The 17,808-nt window shown below is 51.8% G+C and overlaps 1 protein-coding gene across 14 annotated transcripts in view; it reads right to left on the bottom strand.

Moving 5' to 3' along the window:
- Window positions 1–16,322, bottom strand: part of P4HA2 (prolyl 4-hydroxylase subunit alpha 2) — a 40,385-nt gene extending 24,063 nt beyond the window's left edge. For 3 of the 14 annotated variants that reach the window (XR_014293986.1, XR_014293987.1, XM_082620292.1), the window contains exons 1-7: window positions 16,076–16,230; window positions 15,563–15,694; window positions 10,312–10,420; window positions 7,255–7,354; window positions 6,548–6,644; window positions 6,113–6,264; window positions 3,211–3,348 (exon numbers count right to left, since the gene is read on the bottom strand). Coding sequence is in view for 12 of the 14 variants with exons in the window: in XM_082620292.1 (XP_082476418.1) it covers window positions 3,211–3,348; window positions 6,113–6,264; window positions 6,548–6,644; window positions 7,255–7,354; window positions 10,312–10,317 (493 nt within the window). In the remaining 2 variants the exon portion in view is untranslated. The other 11 variants (XM_082620298.1, XM_082620293.1, XM_082620300.1 and 8 more) reach the window with 10 other exon arrangements.
- Between the last annotated feature and the right edge of the window lie 1,486 nt (window positions 16,323–17,808).

The raw sequence follows: 17,808 nt of genomic DNA, 5'->3' as shown, positions 1-17,808 counted from the left end.
ACAGAGTGAATAACACTGAGAAAGAAACAGAAGGAGCAGGAGTGATGTGACAGATGCCAAGGGAGACCAAGAGATAACACTGCAGTGCCAGCTTTGACCACTAGGTGGTGGGGCCCTTGGTGAAGATCAATTAAGCAGGTCCTGTGACCACAGATCATCTGCTGTTGACCCAGCGCTGGAAAGTGACCATGAAGAGAGTTTCAAGTCAAAAAGGAGATGTGGTGTGTAAGCTGTGGGGAGATGCAGGGTTTAGGCTGTGACCCTCCCTGGAAAGCAAGGGAGTTTCCCTACAACCCCATCAAGAGCAGTCTAGGCATGGCTGACAAGGAAGAGTTGCCTCAGAGCAGGCTCTTGCTGCCTGATGTCCAAGATGTACAGGATGAAACCCCTGCTGCAATGTGTTGGCTGCTTCAGAGACCAAGCGTTGCTCACCATGATGGCTCAGGAACAGACAATGTGGGACAGGAAAATGGGGAGAGTAAACACAAGACAGAGTTAGTAGGCAGACCACAGATTGGGGTAGGGAGGTCTTTGAGTGCCTGTTCACTCTCCACGTACCTCCACAGATCTCTGGCTCTGTAGGCCAAGGAACTGAACACTGATGGAGGCAGTATAACACAGCTGAGTGAGCTGGACAAAACAGGGTCTGTGTGGGCCTAACTATGGCACCCCACAACTGTGTGACTATGGACAAGTTACGTAGCCCCTCTGATTCTTAGTCCCTTATCTCTAAATAGAGATAATACCATCAGTTTTAGAGGACTTGCGCCAAGAATTCAACAAGGCGACATATGAAAATGTCTCCTATGATTCCCCAGAGTGGTAATAATCAGTAGCTATTATCAACATGTCTCACAGATACCAAGAATGTTAAGAATGGCTCCCAGACACTCAGCATCCTTCCCAGAAGCCAACTTGAAAGTCTGCTCCCTAGACAGTGCTCCCTGGAGAATGCCAGCAGAGCTGAGGGCTGAAGGGGAATCACACGTGATGAAACCCAGCTGAAGGGGGTAAAGGTATTCCTGCAGAGGTTGTGGGATGAACAAAGAAGCTGAGCAGTGGCAAATCTTAGTACAAGAGACAAGGAAGCCAGGGAGATGGTGCCACACAGGACCACAAAGACCAGACATTAAGAGGAATTTGGTTTAGCCCTAAAAGTTAAGCATTGTGATCAGGAACACATGTAAAAAGATATGTGCTTGGGCTTCCCTGGTGGCGCAGTGGTTGAGAGTCCGCCTGCCGATGCGGGGGACGCGGGTTCGTGCCCCGGTCCGGGAGGATCCCACGTGCCGCGGAGCGGCTGGGCCCGTGAGCCATGGCCAATGGGCCTGCGCGTCCAGAGCCTGTGCTCCGTAACGGGAGAGGCCGCAGCAGTGAGAGGCCCGCGTACCACAAAAAAAAAAAAAAAAAAAAAAAAAAGATATGTGCTTAAGACGACATGGAGGATGATTTTAAGGAGTGAGCTGGAGGTATACAATAAATTAGAATAATATTTTAATAATCCAGTTGAGAAAGAAGTGACCATGAGGCTGGAGTCAGGGCCTCCAAGTACAAAAGACATTGTAGGGAGGTAGAATCCAGAGCAGCCAGTGGATGGAGTGCTTTTTGCTGACGTAAGGAGGAAGGACAGTAGATGATTCAAAAAGGGATGAGGATTTCGGTTTGGGACACGTGAATTTTAAGGAGCCCATGGAACATCCAAGTAGAGATGTCCCACAGCCATTTGCCTGCACTGGTTGAAAGCTCAGGAGACAAGCCTTGACAGGGAACACAGATCCGCATGTCATCCATGTACAGGAGATACCTCAAGTGATGGAAATGGCTGGGCTCACTTGGAGAAGGTGCTTAGGGAGACACCAGGTAGGGATGGCATCCTGGGGAACAACTGCTGTCCACCCCTCATTTCCCCTCCAGGATATGCATGGGTCTGTTATCTGAATGTAAAAGGTCAATGCCTGGCTCTCTCTTCCCAACAACCATTCTCACAGCTACAGGGTGAAAAGATCCTGCAGGTGCCCCAAGCCATCTTCTCTCTCTGGCCTCATGGCCTGGCTTGGTCCAAAACCTGACTGAGTGAGGATTAAGGAGAAGTCTACACTCCTTCCTGTTAGCTCACTGGACTCCTCAGTACCAAGGCTCCAGGCCCTGACCAGCCGGCAACACAGTGCATCCCTCCCCTTCACCGTGATTCCCTCTGCTGTGCCTCCTACAGGGTCCCCACGGGTGAGGTGGCATCCAAGGTCTAATGGAGTCTAACTGAATCCCTGGGTTTACTGGCCTTTAAGAGCCACCAAACCCCAACACGTCTTCTTATAAACATACTGAGGCAGACAACCGAATTGAAAAGGGGCCTATAAAAAAATGAGAGAGAGGGGAGCCAAAAGAGAAACAGCCAAGATCAGTGCCCCAGAATTCAAAGGAGGGGAGACTATCAGGAAGAATGGGGCAATCAGTGTGCCAAATGCTGCTGAAAAGCTAAAGAACATTCTGCCTGAAACCTGTCTACTGGCTTTACCAGCCAAGTGGCCACTGGTGACCTTGCAGGGGCAGGATTGGCCAATGGGGGGGGAAAGATGCCAGACTTTGTGTGTTCAGGAGGACATAGGAACCAAGGAAGTAGAGAAAGAGTGTGGATGACTCTCCAGCTGCCTAGCCAGGAGGGAGAAGAGATCAGTCAGCAGCAGAGACTCAAAAGGGCCTTGGATCCTGAGGGAGGGGTTTGTTAGATGAGCGAGAACAGAGCATGTGTGTGAGCTCAGGGGGAAGAGTCCAGAGAGGTGGACACAGAAATGAACAGGGGCAGAGACTGTAACTGAGGGCACACAGGACATGGGGCAATGAATCCAGAGATCAGTCTTAGGCAAGATGAAATCGGAGGGTGGGGAATAGAAGTGGGTGTGGATGCAGACCTGAGTGGTGCCCTGGGGACAGAGACCAAGGAGGTCCTGAGCAGCAACCTCGGCATTCTCTGAGCTGAGAGAGGACAGGCCTGGGCTAATACTGGAGGGAGGTGGTGGGGCAGGGGGTGAGGGGAGACAGCTGTCATGGGAATAGAGGACTGACAACAACTGGAAACCCAAGAAAGAACTACAGCCAGAGGTCGTGGTGAGCCTGAGCATAGAGACCATGAGTCAGCAGTGGCTCCATCCTTGTCCATACACCACAGCAGACACACAGGCTGGACAGGCTTTGCATGGAGTGGTGAGTTACCTGGAAGCTCCCCTTTGGAAATTGTGTCTGGGTCCAGTTTGTATGTGTCCTGAAGTCTCATCAAGGCCTTGGCGGCTCCTGTTTCATCTTCATCAGTGGGAAAGAACTGTCGCTGCACTGACAGGTTGGCAATAAAGCCTTCCAAAGGAGAGAGTGAGAACAAAAGGTTACCCTGATCCAGGGATAGAATTCCACCTGGAACCAGACAGGCACCCACCGGAGGGTCTCTGGCTAGTGCAATCTCCCTGCCCCTTCCCTCAAAGGCTGTTTCCCCTTCCTCCAGGAAGCCCTCCTTGATGGCTCCAGTCCAGGGAGACCTCCCCTTTCTCACTCCTCACTGTACCAAGTGCCTGTGCTGCTCATTTGGAACTGAAGAGAAAGGCCCCCTAACACTAATTAACACGTGGGAATCTGAGAGTCTTAGCGTGGAGATAGAAGGAAAAGAGGACAGTGAGGGTAACTGACAGGGATACAGGAAAGGACTCAGGGAGGACTTGCTGACCACTCAGTGGAAAACAAATCACATGGAAAACCTTGATCCAGGATTATTAGCCTGGCCAGGTAATCACAGACTCCTAGCCTACATCTCAGGTTGAACAGCCCAAGGGACAGAAGTGGTCAACTCAGAGAGCCCAGCTGGCCACTCATTACTGACCACTGGCCCTTATCATCCAGAAAGGTAATGATGACAGTCCTGGAGGTGTCTGGTGCTGTCCCCACGCCAAGATTAGGGACTGGAGAATCATCTGACCAAGGTCAGTATTGAGGTGGGGCTGCACAAGCCCGGCATGGTTCCCCTGAGAGACCACACTGGGCCTTGCTCTGCTTACTAGGGCACTCCTACCACTCAGACCCACAATGAGCTCAGGGCATGAGTTCCCCAATTGTGGTGCTCAAGACCACAGCCTGGAGCCTGGGAGAGCCCCTGAGCACAGAAGCACCCAAGGAAGCTGTTTGGGGACTCCAAGCCCTAGTTGTAAAGCAAGATATACACCTCCTGCAATCTCAGGACTCCAGGTGGAGGCCAGGCCCTCCCATGCTGATTCAGAGGCTTCAGTTGTGCTCCTAAGATGAGAATTCGTAGGGGAAGTCCAAGGCCATTTCTTCTCTGGCCTCTTCCCCAGAGCAGCAGGACCCATAGCCACCTACTCTCACAACCTTAGACTCAAACACCCACTTCTAGCCCTGCCCGGGAACTCAGAGACCAAGATGCTGCAACCCTGTCTTCTTCATGGCTGCATGGTCAGGGACTCTATGAGTTTACAATCCAGGGGAAAAAAATGCTTCCAGAAAAAGCCACATTGTTAGCATGTCTCCCTGCCTCCCCCTCTCCCCATTTCATGGGAAAGAACTCTGAAAGAAAGAGGTGAAAACAACGTATTGCTGTCTGGGGCTGTCCTGTCTCCCTCCGGGTAATTATAAGGTTTTCCAGAGGAACCAGATGTTGACGGTGGGGGATGGGTATGAAGAACAAGGCTTGAGAACAGAAGATCATATGGGCAGGCTTATTCTCCGGCACTGCAGGCAGGCCAGCCAGTTCTGAGCTACAGGCTCAGGCTGGGAGGCAGGGTCTGGGAAAGGCAGCCGTGGCTTCTGGAGGCAGTGAGCTCACTGGGCACAGCTCCGCCCGGCTGAGCTCACCAATCCCTGCCCTGAGGCCACCCTGCTCCCAGCCAAGCCCAGCCCAGTCTGGCCATAAGGGCTAAAAGGCCTCAGCCCCAAGAGACGACGATGAGTCTGAAGTTAATCAGCACTTCCAACTCAGGAAGAAGAGAAAGTGGGTCCAGGGGGGCTGGGCTCAAGGCTGGAATCAGAAGGGCCCACCTCCAGGCCTGCCCCACCATCTCCTGCTAAGAGGAAAATATCAGAGCATAGAAAGTACTACCAGAGTAAAAGACTAAGCACAGTTAAAGCTTTAAATAAGTTCATACTGTAACCTGCAAATCCCACTTATAGGAATTTATCATAAGAAAATAATCAGAGATGGGCATAAAGATATGTGTAAGATTGCTGATAATCTGGAAACAATTCCACATCCACTGACCTGACCAGTTTTACACTACACCAGTATGACATATTACTGTCCAGCCATTAAAACCATGTTGCAGAAGGACATTTAAAGGACATATAGAGAAGCTGAAAAATTCAGGAAAACAGTATATGCTTATGTCACAAATCTGCCAACAGATAATGTTTTCTTTCTAAAAGATATGAATGGGAATGAATTTAGATGAGGCCCGTGCTCCCCAGCTTGCACTGGTCCCACCACTTAGCCCACTTGTCTTACTTTTGTTAATTCATTTGGTCCCTCGAAGCAAATAAGTTTGCATTCCACGATATATACGTATGATTCCATTTTTTTAAATGTATATACATGTGTAAAAAGACTAGAATTTTAACAGTGATTATCACTAAGCAATTGGATTAAGAACTGTAATTTTCTTATATGATTGTTTTTGTGTTTTCCAACGTTTCTATAAATATGTATTACTAAAGTGTAATTAGAAAAAAGCCACTACCAAAAAAAAAGGGACCCAAAAACACTAGGAAAAGGCAAGAACTGATTTTTTTTTTTTTTTTTTTTTGACCACGTAGCCCAGCATGCAGGATCTTAGTTCCTGACCAGGGATCAAACCCGTGCCCCCTGCAGTGGAAGCTCGGAGTTCTAACCACTGGACCACTAGGGAATCCCCAAGAACTGATTATTATAACATATTAAAAGCAAGGACAGACAACTGCCAGGTCCCCACAGAGATGACAGCCACCGGACTGGCAGGCTGCATGTTCACACACTGCACGTGCACACCAACACCCCGACCCAGGACAGTCTCAGAACCACACTCCCCAGGTGCCAGCACACAGACATACTGGCTCACCCAACCACCTGCTCACTGTTCCTCACCTGCAGCTGAGTTCTGCAGGACAAGGTCCTCCAGCGCAGGCCAGTCTGTGTTTAGTCGCTTCACCAGTTTATAGGCATTCACAGGGTGGGACAGGTAGCCTTCAGGGTCAGCAGCTGACTTGCTGGTCAGGGCTTCCATTTTGTTGGCCCAGCTGTGGAACCAGAGAAAAAGGAAGGTTAACACACGGATCTTGACCTATGGTAATTTTCCTGGTAAGATTCAGGGGGTCTCTATTTAAAAAGGAAAAAGCAGTGAGTCCTTAGCCCACATACTTAGCTACTCTGGGGGACTGGCATGAAGTAACCTCCAGGCCAGCCCCACATCGCCCCCTCAAGGGCTTCCTCTTATGGGCACCCAGGATGGGTTCCAGGGGCGGGGGGGCAGGGGAGGAGGGCTGGCTCAGGGTGGGTGTGGGGATTTAGGACATTAGACACCTCTTAATCTTAGAGAGCTTGGCTTCCTCCACCAAGATGTACTCCTTCAGGGACAGCACCAGGTCCTTCTCTGCATAAATCAGGTCTGTCATGTGCCCTGCAAGGGAGAGAAAAAAGGGCCAGTAAGAAATGGATGAGGGACATCCAGCTCCCAAATTTGAGGCACAAAACATCAGCACAGAGGCAAGCCCCCTGGGCCAAGTGCATATCAACTCTCTTGGGATCATGGGGACCTAGAGTTAAAGGAGGCCTAGACATTCGTATGGTCCTGGACCCCAGCTTCAGGAAGAGAGAGGCAGAGTCTCCAAGGGAATGTTAAGTGCACTGAGGACACCTTAAGGAAGAAACCCCAAATCTCATTCTCCCACTGCCACCCAGTTGGGTCATGTTACTGGGACATAGACATCCTGGGGGCTTCTCTGCTCAGAACTACTCTCTAGTCCAGGAGAAAGTTGGTCAGAAATGCCAGGCAGCCCAGGAGCAGCCTGCACTACCCAAGGTGGAGGCTCAGCTGAGACAGCTGGCTCCCAGGAAGGACATCCAGGTCATCAGGGCTCAGAGAGGGAAACAGCAGCTCTCCCAAGATCTGGTCAAAACCAGTGGATGAGGCCATCCCACCCTGAATGAGAACAGCCCTCAGGCAGTGACATCCCCTGGCACATGAGCCAAGGATTGCTCAGGTAGACAACAGTCCTGTTGGCACATACCAATAGAAGTAAAGAATTCAGCCTGCACACGGCCCAGGACACCAAACCAGGCCACCAGCAACATGGATACCCAGAGTTTCATGGTCACAGAGGGCAGTGTCTGCAAGGCATTCAGTGATAGTAGTCATTAGATCAACAACGGTAAAAAGCAACTTAGGTAAGGATACACATACACATATGCACATATATACACACATTCAAACATGCCAAAATCTTGACCTAACACACAGAAGCCAGGGAAGATATTCAGGACCACCAGTGGAAAGATGCCAGGGTATAGAACCAGAGATGTATGCTTAATTCTGTCCCCTGCTCTGGGAGGCCAAGTGCCCTTGGGAGAGGCTCTGCCTCTCGACTTCTGGTAACCACTGACAACAAGGGAAGGCTGAATGGAGGTGGGGGCCATGGACGACAGTCACCTCTGGGTCTAACAGTCTGTCAGTTCAAGATTCTGGCCCAGACCTCTTCTCTGTTTCTGTCTCTCCTTCCAACACAGGTGTGAGGACAGTGCCAGGTGCTGAGGACCCAGATGTCACACACAGTCCCTGCCCACAAGAAGACTGAAAGTACAGGAGAGACAATGACAGAAACAGAACTTGACACAATATGCCCCAGGGGACCCACACCCAAAATAAGGTGTACAACAGATGGTGAGCCAGAAGAGAAATCAGATTGCTCCCTGCTGGTCTGCACCTGGCCACAGTTAGAGCAGACTGGGCAGACACTGCTCTTCCTGTAGTGAGCTCCTTGGAAGACACTGTCATCATGGAGAATCACCATTCACAAATATTTACTAAAGACCCACATATGCCAGGCACTGAGCTACGCACTCGGGATACAAAAATGAATCAGCCACACAGGGCCAAAACCTTAGGCCAGGCTGGGTTGCTGACATGAGTAAGAGGCCAGCTGCTGTCTTCTCATCAGCCTAGAAATAGCGAGACCCAGCTCTGAAGGCAGCAGGCACACCATGGGGCAAGCCCCACTGGCAGTGGACCCAAGTACACAATGGAGGCTTTGGACATCATCTCCAAGCTCAGCCATGCAGCCTGGAGCACACTGAAGGAACAGCACCCACGTAAGCCCCAGCTCTGTCAGTCCCTCCTCTTCCTGCTCTACTTCAGCCAAGCCCCACTGGAAATTTACTGACAGAAAACAAGGAATATAAAGGAAATACAAATGCTTTCTCTCCAAAATGTAAGCCTTATCTGACAGAATTCTAAGTCTGAGCTGACTAACGCCAGCTCAGCAGTTTTTTGCCTGCAATGATTAGATGCACAGTCACTCCCATCATTCCTCACCTCACCCTTTCAGAAGAAATTCCAATCCACTGTGGTTCCAGATTAGGCTCAGAAAAGCCCAACCGCGACCCCCACCCTCAAACGGGTTCCTATATGAGGAAGAGGAGAGAATAAGTGAGTGTCCCCATTTGTTCATCCCTTGCCAAATGTCTGCAGAGCTGACATCATGCCCATCAATACCCTAGGTGTCAGGGCCCCAAAGATACACAGAACAAGATTCTTCAGCCCACAGCCTACTGCAGGGTAGGGAGTATGGGCTAAGGGATCCATTATAAAGTTAGGGCAGCAGATGAAAGCAAGTCACCGAGAAGAGGTGAGACGGCCCAGCCTAGCCCCAAGGTAAAGCCCAGATCCCCCTTTTGCCAGCCACAAATCTGCTCCCAGGCCTCAGCATACCACATCTCCACCCTGGGATTCCAGAAGGCCTCTCTTCTTGCTTACATAAGACCCATTCACAGGGTTAGGGTCTGCTCCTTGTACTTCAAGAGGCTTCATCAGCTCAGGAGAACACCTTCTGTATGTGTGTAGGGAGGGAACAGTAAAAACCCAGAGCCAGGAGGCTGTATCTGTGGACAATGAGGATTCAGCCAACTACCCATTAGGCTGGGATAATGGGAGAGCAGTGCCCAGGCAGGAGACCAGACCAAACACAGTTGGAAGTCGGGGGCACCAGCGTTTGTCCCCTGTTCCATCACCAGTTGCAGTGGCATGCCCATTCAGAGATCAGGTAACAAATTTAAGGGAGGGAGAAGCCTCTCTGTTCCTTTCAAGTCACCCTGGTGATACTGCCCATGGTTCATGCCTTACAGCACTCAGGAAAAAGCAGCGAAGTTCCTTCATTACATGAATACCAGCTGTCATTTCTCTGGAATGTGCTATCTGGCTGAGACTGAGCCTATCAACGAATCCCAGCCTGGAGGCAGAGCCCAAAGAATCACAGATGGGATTCTGGGCTGACCAAGAGCCTACGAAGTCCTGCTCTGATGGATGAGGGGGATGACAATCCTGCTGGTCCAGAGAGCTAGGCGCTCCCACGCAGCCCCCAGACCGCCACAATCAACACTGCCACCCCAGGCAAAGGTACACTAGAGTCCCAGCCTATTTCTCCCGATCCTGAGCCCCCGAACACTAATTTGCATTAGGTGTACAAAAGGCCATCTAATCAGGGTCAGGCTGGGAGGAGGCAGTCTCCAGGAAAGACTGTGTGCCACAGAATGGGAAAAGCCATCCACCTACATGCCCCCCATCCCATCTCGTACCTATACCCAGAGCTTGCTTATGACAGAATAAGTGGGAGCATGTATGCCTGCCCAGTGCCCCTACCAGTGTCCAGTGCTGTCAAAAGCCCTCCAGGAACCCTCAGAAATCCATGCTGAATAGGCCTAGAAATGGGCAACATTGAGGCCCCTTTTATGAAAATAAAGTATCACCAAGTCTGAACAGAAAACCAATACTGAGTTTTTTCTGAGCTGCATCCCAAGTTTAGAACAAAGTCTGGCCCAACAACAACGGCCAAAAAAAAAAAAACCCTCACCACAGACTTGTTCATTCCAGGAAACTGTAACAACAGAAGATGTTACAATTCTTCCAAACAGTGGATTGTTATGGATTGTGTAAAAATGGACACTGTGTGCACATTAACATTGAGAGAAGATCAAAGCATTCTGTTAAGTGAGAAAAGCAGGCTCCCAAACAATATATACTCTATGATTTCATTTTTATAAGGAAAAATTTTTATATATGGAAATTTACATACCTGCATATATATGCAAGCGGAGAGTCAGAAATCTAGTTGTATCTTGGTGAAATCATTTTATTTTTCTCTTTATGTTTACTTGTATTTCCTAATCTTTCCACAAGGAGTTCTATGAGAAATTTAAAATATATTTCATATTTAAAATGAAAAGAAAACAAAGCAGGCCCTCTCAAACAGACTCCAAAGCGGCCCAGCAGCCTGAGTTTGGACCCCCACAGGGAGGTCCTCCAAAGCCTGCCAACACCCCAGTGACAATAAATCACCCACCAGGCGACCGGCACTATTTCTAAGCACAGGACAATTCCAAGACATACAATCACAGGCCTTAGCACGCCCGCTCTTTGGAAAGGACGTTTACAACCTGGCCAAATAACCATGAAAAGATGTTTCCAACTGCAAAACCAGCAGTGTCCTCAGCTTCTCCCCTTACCTCATCAGGCAGGAACCTCTGCCAAACTCCCAGCTGCAACCCAAATGCAACAGCTTGAGTTTTAACAATGTATTTGTCTGGCTTAGCTCTGAACAAGAGGCTGCCTGCCTTCTGTGAAGGGGCAAAATGAGCCTGAACAGGGCTCCCCGCAGCGGCCTTACCGCCCAGTAGCGTGGCCAACTCTGAACGGCAGAGCCAAGAGGACCTGTGTGCTCAACCTAGGAAGAGTTCAACAGAGGCTCCAGGAGACCCCACCTACCTATGTACATGGATGTCCATTTGGGCCCATAAGCTGCTCTCACTGGCACCCCAGGGAAGGATGGGAGGCACCCTACTCTCCCTACCTGATGTCATGCCTCAATCATCACCCTGATCTGAGCCACCCCTAAGTCCCTCTTGCAGCTATATACTGGCCCCTACCTGCACTGGTCTCTCATCTTACGTGGCCTCCCTCCCACCTCTGCTCTACAAAATAGCCATCACAGCTTACTACAGTCCCTCATTTGGTCTCTTTCTCCCTAAGAACCCTCCAAAGGCTCTCCATTACTCTCAGGACAAAGTCCAAATTACTTAGCACTAAGGGTCTTTTTGACTCTGCGTGACCCGGCCCTACTGCCCTCTCCAGCCCCATCTCATGACTCCAGGTTTCATACCTTCAACTACCACATCACATGAAAAACATTCTCCTTCACTGAGAACCTAACAAAGCCTAGATGTTCATGCATACCTATCCTTACGCAGTTGTCCCTCAGTATCCACAAGGGATTGGTGCCAGGAGGCCCCACAGATACCAACATCCACAGATGCTCAAGTCCCTTATATAATAGGGGTAGTACGGTCAGCCTTCCGTATCCACAGGTTTTGCATCTGTGGATATGGAGGGCTGACTGTAGTTTCTCTATCCAGTACCTGGACATGTTGACTTGTACTTCCCACGTGGGTACCATCAAAACCCCAAAGTCTCCTGCTTTAGTAACTAGACAATTAAGTAGTAGAAAAGGCTGTACAAACCAACATGCAAAAGCCAGTTGGGTTTTCAATCAGTCTTGGCAAAGACTTGGCAGTCCAGGTAAGACTACCTTATAAGGAACTACAGGAAAGAGTAAAATCCACACACCACTATACTGGATGCATCTGACATACCACCTTGTACTCTCTTGGCCTCACCTGCCTCCTGGGCCCTGGGCCACTTGCTCTGCCTCAGACCCAGTGAAGGAGACTGTGCAGGCCCCAAATCTCTGACTCCTCCTGCTATTTCCAGACTCCAGTGAAGCACCACGCTGACCTCCCCAGGGGCTGCTGGAGGACCCTGGGAGTGCAACTGAGGAGTGAGCATGGGGGAATTAACTCCTCCTGGGGCAACTGTGACCAATGAAGGACAGAAACAAGAGGACGTCAGCAGATAAATTCCCTCTCCAGGCCTTCACTGAGAAACTGTTCTGCAGCACAGGGCTTCTGAAGAGCTCACCCAGAGATGTCCTGCATGGCTGAGCAACTAGTGTATCTCTGTGCAGACTGGCCAGCTTGTTAATGCACCAACTTGTATATGCTTCGTCTCCTTCTCGACCTCACTTTTATTCTCCCTTACCCTTGCTACTCAGCAACTGTACCTTCTAACAAAGCGTTAAGTACTTAAGCTCTGCCTTGGGCTCTGTTTTCTAGGCTAAGATACCCACGATTCATGTTTCCAAAAATCTTTCAGTTCTACCATCTAATCCTCACCAACACCTTGTAAACTAGATAATCATCTCCATTTCAGATATAGATATATAAGATACATAACTGAGGCTGAGAGTTTCCTGCGCACCTCACACGCTACAGGAAATTAATGGCAGAGCCCAGACTCAAATCCAAAACATACTTTCTACTATATATTGCTGCCTTCAATTCTACTCAGTAACATCTGTTGTCTTATAGCACAAGGACTTCCCAAAAGGAGGAGCCACCCTTTGGCCTAGCAGAACAGGCCTGCCCAGGTCAAGGACTTTATTGTGGTTCACAAAGCAGCCTCATGACGTCCGTGGCTGGATCCCACTAGAAGGCAGACAGCAACATGGACCCAGAAGACAAAAACATGGTGCCTCGAGTCCAAGTGAGCAGTCACTCCTGCCCAGACATCACAGCACTCACAAATGACTGAATGGCCCAGCTCAGGGCAAGACAGTACAGTCTAGTAGGCAGGCACACCCATCCTGGGGTCAGAGATGCCCAGAATTAAAGCTAAGCTCCACAATCACTTCCAGGCTTTGGGACCTTAGACAAGTTACAGGGTCTCTTTGAGCCTCAGTTTTCCCATCTATTTAACAGTGAAAATATTAGAATCTGCTTATCATAGGGCTGTTTTCAAGATTGAATAAGATGACAGATGTCAGTGGGCAGCCTAGCACCAGGCACAATTTATACCAGTCAAGAGCACCAAGGGTACTAGAGGAACGGCAATAGACCTGAAGCAGCCAGCTTCCCAGCTCATCCCTGGAGAGAAAGAAGGTCCAGTCTAGGGGACAGTGAAGATGAAAACAAGAGAGAAATTGAATCTCTTAACACTCCATGTCCCAGTAGTGTTAAGAGATTCAGCAGAGGGTGGAGTCAGGCGTAATGCAACATATTGACCATCAGGGAATAAATCTGGAAACTGGTCTATCACTGGCTCTAACTCTCACCAAGGAAGGAAAGTTCTCTGGCAAAAACAGGTGACTGGACCAATACTCTAGAATCTCACGTATTTCTATGTCTCTGACCTGCTCACTCCGAGTTCCTACAAGTATCAGGCGTCAGGATCGCGGCCACACCCTGGGCCCTCAGGAGTGCCGGGTACAGAGCAGGCTATGTTTAAGCAAGCACTTCATGAAAGGTCTAGAGCAGATGCTGGTCTGTGATCAGGCTGACATCCTATTTGAGCTGGGGAACTCACTACCCAAACACTTAATCCTCTGCCCTGCAATGACACCACCTGAACAAACACTCTCTCCTGGGTCTCCAAGACCTAGGTCTCCTCGGTCTCTAATCCAGCCTTTTCAGGCTCCTCTGCTCCTCCTGAGAATAAAAACTATACCCCTCATTCCACATCTCCAGCTCAAACCCCACACAGGAGCCACCAGCCCTCTCTGCTCAAGAACAGACTGATGTCCCATCCTAGTGCACTTCAAAAGTTCAAATTGCTAGATTCAAGCAACGTTCTCAAAGCTTAACTCTCACTCCAGCACCCTGTCTGGGCTTGCAGGTGCCTGCATCACAACATCTCCTGCCAACTTCCATCTGCATAGAATTAAACTCTTGAGAGATCCCAGGAGCCAGGGACACACCGGCCAGCCCAATGCACGCTACAGCCAGCGTGGCCACACACTGGCCAAGGTCTTCCATCCAGTCTCAGACCCTCCCAAGGATGTGGGAGGGCAGAGTCAAAAAGCGAGGTTCTCTCAGGAAATGAGCAGACCCCCGATTCTCTCACCCCACTCATTCCTCAGGGCTGCACCCATGCGGTCTCTCCTTCTCATGAGCACTCACACTCTGAGCTCCTCCCTGGCACATGACCACCTGCCAGCGTGAAGCGGCAATCTCAGAGAGACTGTGAGCCATCCATGGGCAAGGACAGTGCCACCGCCACTACCTCCTTTCCCTCCTCCCTCATTCCAGCCCCAGGTACACTTTAAGCAGAAGCCCAGCACACAGGAGGTACTCCAGGAATGAACAGAGATTGGCTGTGGCCAGGCTAAACCAGTGACAAAGTAGGCACTCTCCTGGGCACACCCATTTCAGAGCACTGGACAGGGTAGAAGCGCCTATCACAAGCCACAGACAATGCTCAGTCGCCACCATGTCTGCCTGCTGACCTCTCAGCGAACTAGGGTGGCCCAGTATGACAGCATCTCTGGGATGAGGCCCCCAGCCAACACACTCCAACTCTGCTACGTGGCTTCCTTGGCTGGGCCACACAGTGCGTGGGCTTGGCCGTCTACAAATGAGACCCAAGGATAAAAGGATTCAAAGCCCAAACATTTTATAAGTAGGGAGAACTGAACAGAGAGGCTGGCCCTTGAGGCCCAGAATAAAATGAGAGACTGCACCCTGGAAGCTTCAGGGGCTGTTTAAGCACAAGCCAAAGGAAACCATGGTTCATTTAACGGAGAACTAAATCATGGAACCTGCTATCCCAGATGTGATACGGGCAGCAGCTTGCAAAACCATTCTATAAATTCTTAGGTGGACAGTGGACCTCTGCAAAATCAGGGACATTTGAGAATGCCCTAAGCTACAAAGCAATGTTCCCCAACTCCTGCTCTCAGGGTCAGGATCTCTTGCAAAAGCACTGAGGTTGCTAAGCTTCAGATGGTTTACATCAAGCAGCACAAGCCTTAGGTGTCACTCTACAGCAGAAGACACCAGTCTCAGCCTTGGGAGGGACTCTGATGTTCTTCTACACCACCTTAAAGGTGTCAGATTAGAAAACAGAGGCCAGGGGCCTCTGCCCTGAAGAAGGAGGGTTTATGCTGATCCATGTTTATGCTGCAAGGGTTCACTGAGCATCCTCCACATACAGGGCACAATACCAGGCACTGTCCTCTCACTTGAAGCTCTTTGGACAGGATCCATGGGCAGCTATTCCCTAAAGTGTCCCTTCCCCCATCACCTTGCTTCCACTAGAGTGCCCAGGTCTGCTTCCACTCACACACGCTGTTCCTCTTTCCGCCTTACCCTTTCTTCTGCCTTCATCTGACCGCTCCAGCTCATGGGTCACCTCTTCCAGGAAGCCCTCTGGCTTGAAGCATCCTGTCCTCTACCAAGTACCCACAGTCCGGTGCTCCCTCCCAGCACAGCACTCACCACACTGCCCGGGGCCTGGCCTTTCCTGGTCTTCCAGTCCGCCTGCCCCACTGGGCTAGCAACTCCTTGCAGTTTCTGATACGCAGAAGGGTCCGTTTGTTGAATTAATTAACTAGTTACAAGTCTCCGCGCCTGCTGAGGCAAAACCATGCAGGTTAGAAAAGGATGTCTGGAGGGGGAAAAAAGAAAAACAGAAACAAAACTTTCTCATCCAACAGCCTGTCTCAATGGGCAGCAAGCGGGGCCAAGGCCGCAGACTCCCAGCCCTTTGGAGGCAGGATGGTGGACCTCCCTAACACTAAGAGGCCCCTCAGGGCCTGCCCGGCGCCCCTGCCTCCGCCTCCAACCTCTGGCAGCCCTCGGGCCAGGCCGCCCCTTCCCGGGAGCCTGACAGGAGGGGCGGCCTCGCTGCCCGCCAGGTCCGGCCGTCCCGAGGGGACCGGCAGGAAGGGTGAGGCTGACCTCACCACCCTGAGCTCGGGGAGGCGACGCGGCGGCGGGACAGGAACCCACACGGGTGTAGAAACAGAGCGGAGGTCGCGGGGCTGCGGCCCGGACGGGGCGACGCCCTGTCCCCAGCTCCCAGCCCCGAGCGGGCAGAAGGCTCGAACCGGCGACCCTGGGCCGCGCCCGAGCTCCGCGGCGGACCCGGAGGGCGGGCGCGCGGGACGCTCACCCGGACACGCGCCGCTCCCGGCTTTTCCAGAACCTCCCGCGGCGGCACACAGCTCGCTTGGGCCCTCCTCCCTCGGCGGCTCCACCTCCCGCCGTCGCCGGGCTCCGCCCGCTTGAGCGGCAGCCACGTCCCCACCTCCCGCCCCGCCCCCCGCTCCCCCGCCCCCGGCCCCTGGTTCCGCGCCCAGACAGCCTCGGCCAGGGGTCACCACCAGAGCCAGCGACCCCCGGGAAGGCCGAGGCCGCCCGGCCGCGGGAGCCGGGAGCGGACCTGGGACCGGCCGCCCGCGCCCTTCATGCCGCCCGCCGCTCGCCGCACGTACGCGGCGCCCGCCTCTCCTTGGCGCTCGCACCTGTGGGACTCGGCCCGCCCTCCTCCCCGGCCCCTGGGCGGCTGGAGAGGGGCCCACGACCCGATCCTGAAGTCGGTGCGGTCGGGGGGAGCATCCCTGGATGCTGGCCAGCTACCCTGGCCCCAGCTCATGCCCATTTCCTCGGTGGTCCTGCTGTATACACGGCTCCTACTGCCGCCTCCCCATCATCACCACCATCAGGTTACAGGGGGTAGGGTCACCCGGCCCAGGAGCCGGATTCTCAGGGATGGGGACAGTGGAGAAGGACCTTAAGAAGACTGGAGACCTGGCATCCACCCCCAGGGCCAAGCTCCCAAAGGGATTCAGACTGTCCCCAGCTCCCGGATCCGACGCTCCTCCGGGGGGGGGGGGGGGCGGGGGGGGAAGGGGGGCACCCTGGAGCCAACCTTCGTTTTCCCCAAGCCCTTACATACAACATGGGCCAAAAACAGTGGACACTTCCTTCAGCCAATCCAGGCTGGGAGGGAGTGAAGGCAGGGATGCTGCAAACCTCAGCCTAGGCTAGAGGAGGCCCTGGCCGCCAAGCAGGTTCCCACGCCTGCTCTGTGAACCTTCCTAGACATGAATGAGGGGAAACAGTGTCTGAGAATCTCATCAGAGAGCTAGGCCAGAGTGGGAGGTGCTCAGCCTCCGCCCAGTGCAGTGTGGGGATATTCCCTATGGCACACCATCCAGGCTGGCAGCCCAGACCTGGGGAAGGCATGAACACACAGAAAAATACACACAAGACACATAAAACACGGAATGAGCCACTGTTCCGCCCTTCCTCAGCCACCAGCTGACCTCCCCAGAGCTCAACTAAAACCAGACAGAAATCTTCCTGCCTCTGCTACATCCTGTTATGCCACAGGAGTCTCTCTCTGTCTGCCCAGGTCCTCCCATCCTCTCCCCCTTCTCAGGAGCTTGCCCTGTGGATCATCCCTTCTCTCACTTGAATGTTCAACCTCCTGTCCTCAAATGGATACATCCCTTGACCTGTAAATATTTTCAGGTCTCTAGTATGGAAACAAAACCCTCATTAGACCCCACCAACTATTGCAGTGTCTCTCTCCTTCTCAACCACAGCAAAATTCCCCGAAAGAGCAGTCCTCACTTTGCTCCCATCCCTCAGAACCCTGCAGTGGGCCTTCTGGCCTCCCGACAAGACCAAACCAGATCTCAACAAACTCTCTATAACCTCCAAGTCTAAATTCAACA

The sequence above is a fragment of the Mesoplodon mirus genome (genome assembly GCF_964341445.2).
Source record: "Mesoplodon mirus genome assembly, chromosome: 5".
Classification (NCBI taxonomy): domain Eukaryota; kingdom Metazoa; phylum Chordata; class Mammalia; order Artiodactyla; family Ziphiidae; genus Mesoplodon; species Mesoplodon mirus.
Note: the sequence above shows the minus strand (reverse complement) of the source record. Positions and strands in the feature narration are given on the sequence as shown.